This window comes from Pithys albifrons, chromosome 3, assembly GCF_047495875.1.
Source record: "Pithys albifrons albifrons isolate INPA30051 chromosome 3, PitAlb_v1, whole genome shotgun sequence".
Classification (NCBI taxonomy): Eukaryota; Metazoa; Chordata; class Aves; order Passeriformes; family Thamnophilidae; genus Pithys; species Pithys albifrons.
The window spans coordinates 79,743,622-79,753,434 of NC_092460.1; the positions used below are offsets into that span (position 1 = coordinate 79,743,622).

The 9,813-nt window shown below is 39.9% G+C and overlaps 1 protein-coding gene across 1 annotated transcript; it reads left to right on the forward strand.

Annotated features, from left to right (window-relative positions):
• The first annotated feature begins 3,818 nt into the window (after nucleotides 1-3,818).
• On the forward strand, nucleotides 3,819-9,531 carry LMOD2 (leiomodin 2). The gene is made up of 3 exons (XM_071550004.1): nucleotides 3,819-4,091; nucleotides 7,805-9,136; nucleotides 9,465-9,531. Exons 1-3 carry the CDS (start codon nucleotides 3,819-3,821, stop codon nucleotides 9,489-9,491), a joined length of 1,632 nt encoding a protein of 543 aa, XP_071406105.1. The 3' UTR covers nucleotides 9,492-9,531.
• The last annotated feature ends 282 nt before the right edge of the window (nucleotides 9,532-9,813 follow it).

The following is a 9,813-nucleotide window of genomic DNA, read 5'->3' on the forward strand; positions in this document are numbered from 1 at the left end:
ATGTCCTTTCAGCAATTTTGACAATGTGCCCCAAGTGTGGAAATGTGAGAAGCAGAACAAAGTCCTGTAGGCTGCTGCTTGAAATAGTTAATTGCTTGGAAAGGCAAAAAGGGCACTTAAAAGGGTGTCCTCTTTTAAAACCAAGAAAACAGACCACCAGGTTAGGAAAGATTAAAAGTCTTGCCTGCAATCTAGCTGCTGCTAAGTAGGCTCCATCCCACTCAAAGCCAGGAACCTGAGTGCCAACATATACAATGATAGAGTGAATCCTACTCCTATAAAATGAGCATTCCCAGTTCTTATTTTCACTAATCTGAGCTCAAGTCCTGAAGGAAACAAACCTTTTGATAATTCTGTTGATTGAGTGATGAATTTTCATGGTCTATTGGTGAAATGGTTTATTTCCTGCATTTAGGATTTCAACAGGGCATTAGGTTAGTGAGTTTGGATCTTCTGTTAGGAGGTGGCAAAGCCCTTCATCAGGTCATGGAATCATAGAATCACTTAGGTTGGAAAAGATGTGTTAGATCAAGTCCAAATGTTAACACTGCAAAGACCACAACACCATGTCCCTAAGTGTCATATCTATGCATCTTTTAAATACCTCCTGGGATGGTGACTCAATCACTTCCCTGGGCTGTCTGTTCCAATACCTCACTAGCACAAGGTCTCTTCCTAAACTGCTCATAATGGTGTCATGAAGAACATAGCCTGGGACATATAACAGGATGCTCAGGCTGCTTTTTCTTGTTTTCTTTTTCTTTTTTTTTTTTACAGAAATCCGAACACGTGTACTGCCTGAGAAAGGGGGCTGTGGAACGGGAACAAAATGTTTCAGGCAAGAATGCTAGTATTAGGAAAGCACAATCACTCTTGTCTTTGCTGCAGGAGTTCCTTTTGGAAGCTGGAACCTGTGATCTGAAGTGTTGCAGTGGTGGAAGCTTCAGCTGTGGTGGTGACCATAGGAACTGAGCCCTGATTGGTTGAAGTGCTTGCATAATAACAAATACTGCCAGAAAGGGACTCCTAAATTTCACATTAGTGAATACTTTCAGTCTTAACATATCTGTACCTCTATTCTTCTTCCTCACAAAGGTAGTAACACCTTCATGTCCCCTGAAGTGGCCACAGCACATTTAAAGTCCTGGGTAGTCTTACTGTGCTGAAGAACAGGGGCAAAACAAAATGCTGAAAGCCTGTTAAATGTGTATGATTTCTCCCATGCATTGAAAAAGAGTAAAGGTTCTGGCTACTTATGAGTCTAAGATCAAAGTATTTAATTACAGAACTATGGAATTAAGGACTGTGTTTCAGTGCTCATCAGCAGGCAACAACAAATACTATTCCCACGTTTTCTGATGTGGATGTAGCTTTACAGTCTTAGTATCTTTTTTGTGTGTGTAATTTGCCATGTGCTACAGCTTTATTACTTTTATTAAAATTGTCTTAGAGAGTGTTCATGTGTCTTCACCCTTGGCCATTCCCGTGTAAAGAATGGGTAGTAAATTACCATGAGTGATCTCTAAGATTAAGAAGACACAAAGTTCTCATAACCTTGTCTAACTGTGCCATTTTCCCCCTTGCTTCAGGGGAGACATATACAAGGAAATACCTCATCCATCTTTAGTAACATCTTTAAATTATCTTGTATCATGTCTACAATGGACATCACTGACATTTTATGTAGAAGAACATCACTACTGACGCAATATTGTATCATGCCTCAGCAAGGAGTAGCATTGAAAGTAATATTCATGTCATTAAATCTTCCTTTGGAGTATTATTTTAGCATTGAGTAATGCATGTTGCTTTTTCAAGTTCCTTTGAGTTTGGAAAATTTGATTTATACATAGAAAACTTCAAAAAGACAATTCAGGTAGCTGTATCTTTGTATTCTATATTATAGACTGTTAACCCAGAAAAATTCAAAGACTTGCAAATTTTGTTGTATCTGAGACAAAAGGAAAATCAGAAAGCTCAGAATTTTTTGTAAAACAGTAAATTTGAATAGATTTCCTTTTTAACAACATCTTTTTGCTTTTAGTATTGCACATATCAGTGTTGTATGTATCAACATTGTACTAATAAAATATAGCATATTTCTAAAAGAATTTCAGTTTCAATCAGCATTTTCCAACAAAAAATCTGTCAAGTGCAAATTTTCTAACCAACTCTACCAAAAAAAGGTATGCAACAAAATATTGTCTGCAAAAATGCACTCAAGAAGATAATTTTATTGTGCTGCTTCTTTGGCTATCTCCAATATAACAACATGAACCATTATCCTCAGCATATTGAAGAAATAAAAATGCTTGGAGTGCTGTTATATACAATACCAGCTCTATCAAAAAGCATTGATGATGCAACACTAAAATTCAAAAGGCACTTATTATATTTTCCTTCTCTATTACATTTTACAAAATTGGTCCAGGCTTCATTCTGCAGGTGCAGCTGAAAAAGTGAGCAGAACTTCTACTGACCCACTGACTTGTCTATATGCAGTCGACCCATCATGGTATCTTATACAGTGAAGGTAATGCTCTTAGCTCTGTAAGCCAAGCATCTTCCTCCTTTTTATTTTATCCAAAGATTTGGTCAACATAAAGGACCAGCAAATATTTATTTGATTTTAAGATGTGCAATATTTCTCAGTCTGCTTTATTAATGTATTTCATGTGTTAGAGAAGACTAAGCTCACAATCTTTCATCCCAATTCTTGAGCAAGGTAATGGCATGAAGTTCATATAGACAAATTATCAAAGGAAAAATATAATTTTTTTATCAAATCTATATGAAATATAGATAATATTATTAATATATAATATAATTAATATATAATGTAGAAATGCATTTAAAATCAAGAGAAGAAGGGCACTATCCAGCTGCACATCAGTCAGTGACAGTGAGCAGTAGCCATTAATAGAATAGCCACTAGAGGCCTTCAGTTGCTCAGGCTGTCAGAAGTGATGAAGAGAGAGCCTTGCTGCCCACCCAGGGCATGTTCCCCTGAAAGTTCTGGGGGACTCTGCTCACTTTCTCCAGCAGAGAACACTTTTCTGCATTAAAAAAAATAATAAAAAAAAAAATCTCAGGAGCTCCAGATGGACATGCCAAGCAGATTCTCCTCTGATTATCCTAGAAAACAAAAAAGAAGGGAATTAATAAATAATGTAGGTGTGTGATTTGTTACAGGCATGACATTGCGGGAGCAGTTCTTCCTGTCAGTGCTGACACACCAACCTCCTCCCCTTGGCTGCCTTTCCACTGATCCAGATACCTTGGCAGGATAACAGCCATGGTTCCACTAGAAAACCGTGAAAGCAAGAGGAAGTCTGCTGAACAATGGCAAGGGTGTTTTATTTCCAGCCCCTGTGATAGCTCAGGATTAAATGGATTTTCATTGTTCTTTCCCTGCAGTTTGGACATGACATTGGTAAAAGTGCGACTGGGGTTTTATTTGCTGCTCTCCCCCCCCCCCCCCCCCCCCCCCCGTCTGCAAGGCTGGTATTCTCCCACTGGCTGCCTGCTCTAAATATGGCCATGGCCAGTGTGTCAATAATCCCCCTCTTTAAGGGACCTGCAAACACTAGTGTTGGGACATTCTTGCTGTTCAGATGTCTAGCTGACGTGTGATGCTTAAAACGGAGCATGCTTTCATCCCTTCATGCATTGTCGTAAGCCCCTGATGATTACTCTTAAAAGGGTGCCTCTGCTATGAAGGGAAACAGTTGCTGACCACACGAGACACAGCTTGCTTGCTTCAGCCTTCTTGAATGCCTGATCACTTCAGCTTTGTACCAGCCTGACCAAGCAGGACCATGTCTACCTTTGGCTACAGAAGAGAGCTCAGTAAATATGAAGACATTGATGAAGATGAGCTCCTTGCTTCTCTCACTGAAGAGGAGCTGAAGGAGCTGGAGCGAGAGCTAGAGGACATAGAGCCCGACCGGAATCTTCCAGTGGGACAACGGCAGAAGAGCCTGACAGAGAAAACACCGACAGGGACTTTCAGCAGGGAAGCATTGATGGCCTATTGGGAGAGGGAGACCAAGAAACTCCTAGAAAAAGAGAGGTTGGGTGCATGCGACAAGGTAAGATGCTGAGGCATTTGCTGTTTCCTGTAAATATTTGGGTTTATCCTTCATTGGCATGATCTCACTGACTGATTTAATTTCCTTTCAGTCTGTTGTAGCATTTTTAAGAACATTGAAGCTCTGTGTATTAGCTCAGAGTTTTTGCTCTCTGTGGAGGTACCTTATATGCTCAGTTCAGAACAGAAGAAAGTGCGATAAAACCTGTCACTAGTGACTAAAATAGGAAAAAAATTAAAGGGCATGTTAGAAATTATTGATAGGTAGCAATGTGGGCTTTTGGGTAGCATTTGAATTTTTAAAATGCTACAGAAAGTCCCTTTTCCTTTTCTTAAAAAACAGTCTGCATTGACTGCTAAGAAGCACGTCAGGAAGATAATTCTGAATACATGTTATGTCAGAAGTTTAGCAAGCGAACACCAGGCTTTGTGCTCACTGGAAGGAAGCTGCGTTGCAGTCAGCACCTTGTGTTGCTTTGTCCCTGCTGTGGATCGTTGGCACAGCTTGGGAGTCTTCTGGCAACTGTTGTCAGAAGGTTACATTATTTAAAAAGTGGGCTGTGGTAGAGTGATCATCTGAACCTCTTAACTGTATTCCCAAAACAGCAACCAATAGTGTTTGTTAGGCAACTCATCTCCCAAAATAAAAATGTTAATAATAAAAGTCAGTCCCTGAACTGCAAATGAGCATTACAGCTGGGCAGGAGGGAAGGGCTCAGTCCTGGCAAGCAAGGAGAACTCTCAGTCTCAACTGATGTCCATGCTGACACCCCTGGGTCCTTGCTAAAAGTATTTTTGAGACTGAGCTCAATCCAAAAGCAACTTCTGTTTTCACAATGGCTCCATGTAATTTCAAAGAAAAGTGGGGACTTGGAAAATTTTAATTGCTGCTTCATACCAAACTCTGACCATTTACAGGGACACATTTTCCCATGTTTAAATAGAAAATAATGCAACAAAGTCAAAGACAGCAGAACTGCACTCAGAACCTCTGATAACCTTGATTCAGGAGCTTGGTTCACTGCAAGGAAATAATTGCAGTCTATACATTAGATAAATATCCTTCAAGAGAACAGTCAGATTAAATTATCCTGCAATATCCAGGATGTTTTTACATATAAGTGTTTTTTCATGCTTGTAAATGGTGGTATAAGGTCTTTGCAGGCAGGCACACAGACCAGTAGCTGTCATCAGACTATTAGTGTCAGCTTGCAGACTTTGCCTTCACTCCCTGTTTGTCAAGTCCTAGGGAGGCAATGGCAAGATTAATGTTTATTTCCAGCTGAGTCTGGAACTCAAAACCTGAGCAGTTCCAAACCCCCTTCTGAATAGGTCTAGTTTGGTGTCTTATATAATGGCAGGATCTTGTTTTTGTTTTGGGGGTTTTTTTCCATGTTTCTAGAGTGTTAATGATGGGTTATGGCTAAACCTTAAAGTGCTGGCAAAAATCTCTATACTTTTTGGTCTCAGAAGAAACTTCCTAAATGCATCCTTAAATAAGAAAATATTGACATGCTGATAGAGAGGGCACCATGGTTCTCTTCACTGAAGGCAGTAAGAAAGCTCCTTGAAAGCAATTTTCTTTTTGCTTTCAACTGTCTGGAAGTTAAACACCCTTATCTAAGATGGTTATTTGTGCTCTTTCTATAGTTAGTGGTGAGATGAGGGATCATCCTCTCCAGAAGGCAAACGAACTGCAGATAGCCTTTTGGGGTGAATAACTTGTCCTTCAGAGATATTTACCTCTGCACTGACTATCTTAGTCCTAAATTATCATCAAATTACTACTGCATTGTAAGGTGAAGCCCTGCAGGCTGCCTGCAGCAGTCCTGTACCACAGTGCTACTACAGTTACAGAGAAGAGTATTCAATTTCAAAATGATCATGAAGATTGTTATGACACCAGACAATGTATGAGACAGGAACTGAACTCCCCCTTTGACCCCAGAAATGCCACTCAAAAAAACCCAAACAAAGCAACAACAAAACAAAACCAAACCCCCAATTATTTTCTTTATTATTTTAGTGTCATCAAACATATTAGAGGCACCACCTTCTGCTGCAGCTGTGTTGAAGACTCTAGTATATATTCGTAGATAGATAAAAGCAAGGCCATGAAGATGGGTTCCTGGATACCTGGTGTTTTGAGATTTTAAAATTCTACACGTGCAGGTCCATGTGATCAGACCCTGCAAGCCCCCAGGTGCTGAATGCTCAGGAACATCAGGAGGAAACTGCAAAATGTCCTGTTTCATTAAGAGTCTCTGTTCTACAGACATTAAAATTAGCATCTGTTTTGCATGTGTCCCAACACAGAATTCTGCTTAAGACTGCAAAACAGTACAATGCAATCTATTACTGCTGTTGTTTTAACCTTTCCCTGTATTTTCAGAGCCAGATAATTAAGCAAACCGAAAACTGCACAGGTTGTCTAAAAACAGGCTGCCTTGTTAGTAACACTTTTGTTTTCCAAAAACAGAATTGCTGTGTCTCTGCAAAGTATATTTGCTTTGGAAAATACCTTCTAGTATTTTACAAAGACTGAAAAACCACTTAAAACCACAAATGTTGATAAAGTAGTGCATACAGAACAATTATATTGAATCCAAAACTCTATAAACATTTACAATTGTAAATGAAAAAGCATAAGTTATGGCTTGTCCAGTAGATAAAATATGACATGGGAGATCTTTTTCCGTAAGAGTTTTGGGTAGAGTGTGGGTTCAATCATTGCTCATAGATCCCTGGCGCACTACTGGAGTCCTCCAGGTGGAGAGTGAAGCTTTCCTGGGATGAAGAGCTTTCTCTGCTCCTGTGCAGTGAATTCTCTTTTGCCACCCTGAGAGGCACCAATCAGAGCTTTAAGATGTGGTTCCAAATCTGCCTTCCACCAAACACACTAAAACCTTGTGTTTCAGAAAAAACAACCATTTATTATGTAGACAAAGAGTTATAATGATTTTCAGTGTGGCAGCTGACCTGTGACAGCTGCTGTTGAGCACAGTCTTAGCTCTTGGCAAACAGGTTACTGATATGTTACTAATATGTTACTTTGCATTCCTTGTTACCTGTGGCAATGCATCTGAATCATTTCTTCACAAATAGTTGTGAGGACATACAGCCCATACAGTGCCTCCACAATCTTTTTGACATGACTCCTGTAATTCTGTATTGTTTTGCATGCTGGTATACGTGATTGCACATGCAAACACTATTTGCATTGCAAATCATGGCAATCTTTAACTTTTTTACACGTACTAACGTATGCAAAGGAGTCTGAGCATTGATACAGATGTCTAATCCTCATGAAATCAAGAGGCTTGTTGCTCATGTCCATTCTGGAATGGTTGTCTTGTATTTCTGCTGGCAAGGATACAAATTATGTCCCCTTGCAGACATGCCAACACAGAAAACATGAAGTATGTCCATGTTGTAATATATGGTATCAAGTTTTCTCCTGGCAGAAATCACTGATGTCCGTAAAATGATTGCAATTTATGCTGAGCATTTTCTAAAGAGTATGAAAGAAATAGTGCTAAAGAGGTGTTAGGTACTGAAGGATTTTTTGTTCTCCTAACTGTATCTGTTTCTGGGGATTTATTTTTAGCTTTCAACATTCACTTATATAGTTTCAATATAATTATTTTTATGCTAAAAGGCAGTAGCTACATTATTTCATTCATATTTAACACCCACACCTACATTCCTGTTCAGGATCCTGAGGAAGAAGAAGGCAATTCAGAAGAGCTTCAAGAAGAATGTTTCACAGAAAGCAATAGTGAAGTGTCTGAGGAGACATATACCGAAGAGGATGATGAAGAAGAAGATGAGAAGGAAGATGAAGATGAGAGTGATGATGAGAATGAGGAAGAGCAAAATGCTGCAGCTAGTGAAAGACCTGAGAATGGCAGGAGTTCTGAGCACATCAGACGCAAAAAATGTAATGGCACAACGGACAGCGAAAACTTACTCAATGGCCACGATGGAAAAGAGAGTGATAGTCAGAGCTCAAAAAGCAGTGCCATTCACCCTTGTGGAAATCCAACAGTTATTGAGGATGCTCTGGAAAAGGTTCGGAGCAACAACCCTGACACCACAGAGGTCAATCTGAACAACATTGAAAACATCACTTCACAGATGCTTATACAATTTTCTCAAGCTCTGAGGGACAACACAGTGGTTAAGTCATTCAGCTTGGCTAACACCCATGCTGATGACAATGTGGCAATAGCTATTGCTGGTATGTTAAAGGTAAATCAACATATAACTAGTCTGAATATTGAGTCAAATTTTATCACAGGCAAAGGCGTGCTGGCCATCATGAGAGCTTTGCAGAATAACAAGGTTCTAACAGAACTGCGGTTTCACAATCAAAGGCACATCATGGGCAGCCAGGTGGAAATGGACATAGTTAAACTGTTGAAAGAGAACACCACTCTCGTCAAGCTGGGGTACCACTTTGACCTTGCTGGTCCAAGAATGAGCATGACAAGTATCCTAACAAGAAATATGGATAAACAAAGGCAAAAGCGTATGCAGGAGCAGAGGCAACAAGAGTCAGGTTGTGATGGAGCCACCAATCCAAAGACCAAAGTCTTGCAGAAGGGGACACCTCGGTCCTCACCTTATGTATCACCTAAGAGCTCCCCATGGTCTTCTCCAAAGCTCCCTAAGAAAACACCACCAGTGAAAACTCAGCCTCCAACTCCTGCACCTCCCCCTCCCCCTCCCCCTCCACCTCCACCTCCTCCTCCCCCAGTTATTCCAGAGAAGAAGGCACCAACCAGGAATATAGCTGAAGTCATCAAACAGCAGGAAAGCTCAAAAAAAGCCTTAAATAATGGACAGAAAAAGAAAAAAGGGAAAAAAAGCAGAAAACAAGAGAACAGCATATTGAAAGAAATTAAAGATTCTCTAAAATCAGTCTCAGACAGAAAGTCAGAGGAAGGCTCACGACCCTCCACCCGTCCATCCACCCCACAAAGGTCTCTCCATGACAACCTTATGGAAGCAATACGAGCAAGCAGCATAAAGCAGTTAAGGCGGGTAAGAGATCCTAGTTCAGTAACTATGGCCCAAAGATAGCACAAGCTTAGATAATTTTAGTACATACACTTCATAAAAGAAAATTCTTAGAAACCTGAGTGTAATAAAGCACTTGGGAGGAGGCTTTCCTCTGATTACACTTTTCTCAACACACTGGTTTCTGCCCAGCTGTGATTTTGACAGAAAGTGGGGTACTTTTCCAGATTTAGTCTTGTTATGGGAGATGATGCACAGCACACAGCTCTTGGGAGTGTATGTCTGGTAGGAATTTTGCCATCCAGATTGTACAGCAAATGTAATGAACACCTTTCGCATCCCTGTTTCATAGGTGGAAGTACCAGAAGCCCTTCGGTGAAAGCCTGCATGACAGAAGCAGAACACTGCAGTGATCAAGGGGAGGCTTCTTGTCCTTTCACTGGTGGTAACATAGACTGTCTAGCAAGCTGCTTTCAAAGTACATTCTTAGATTCAAGCCATTTCTCTTTTATTTCAAAGAAATAAAACCACTAAATACAAAATAATACTTTAAGGATCCATTTGTCTTGTAATCTGTAAATATGGAAATAATTTTCTTTTTTATTTAATGAGATTTCTATTGAGAAATTGCTGCTTATTTAGATATTTTTGTCAATATCTGATTGCACATCACTGGACAAGTTCTTCACACTGAGATGTAA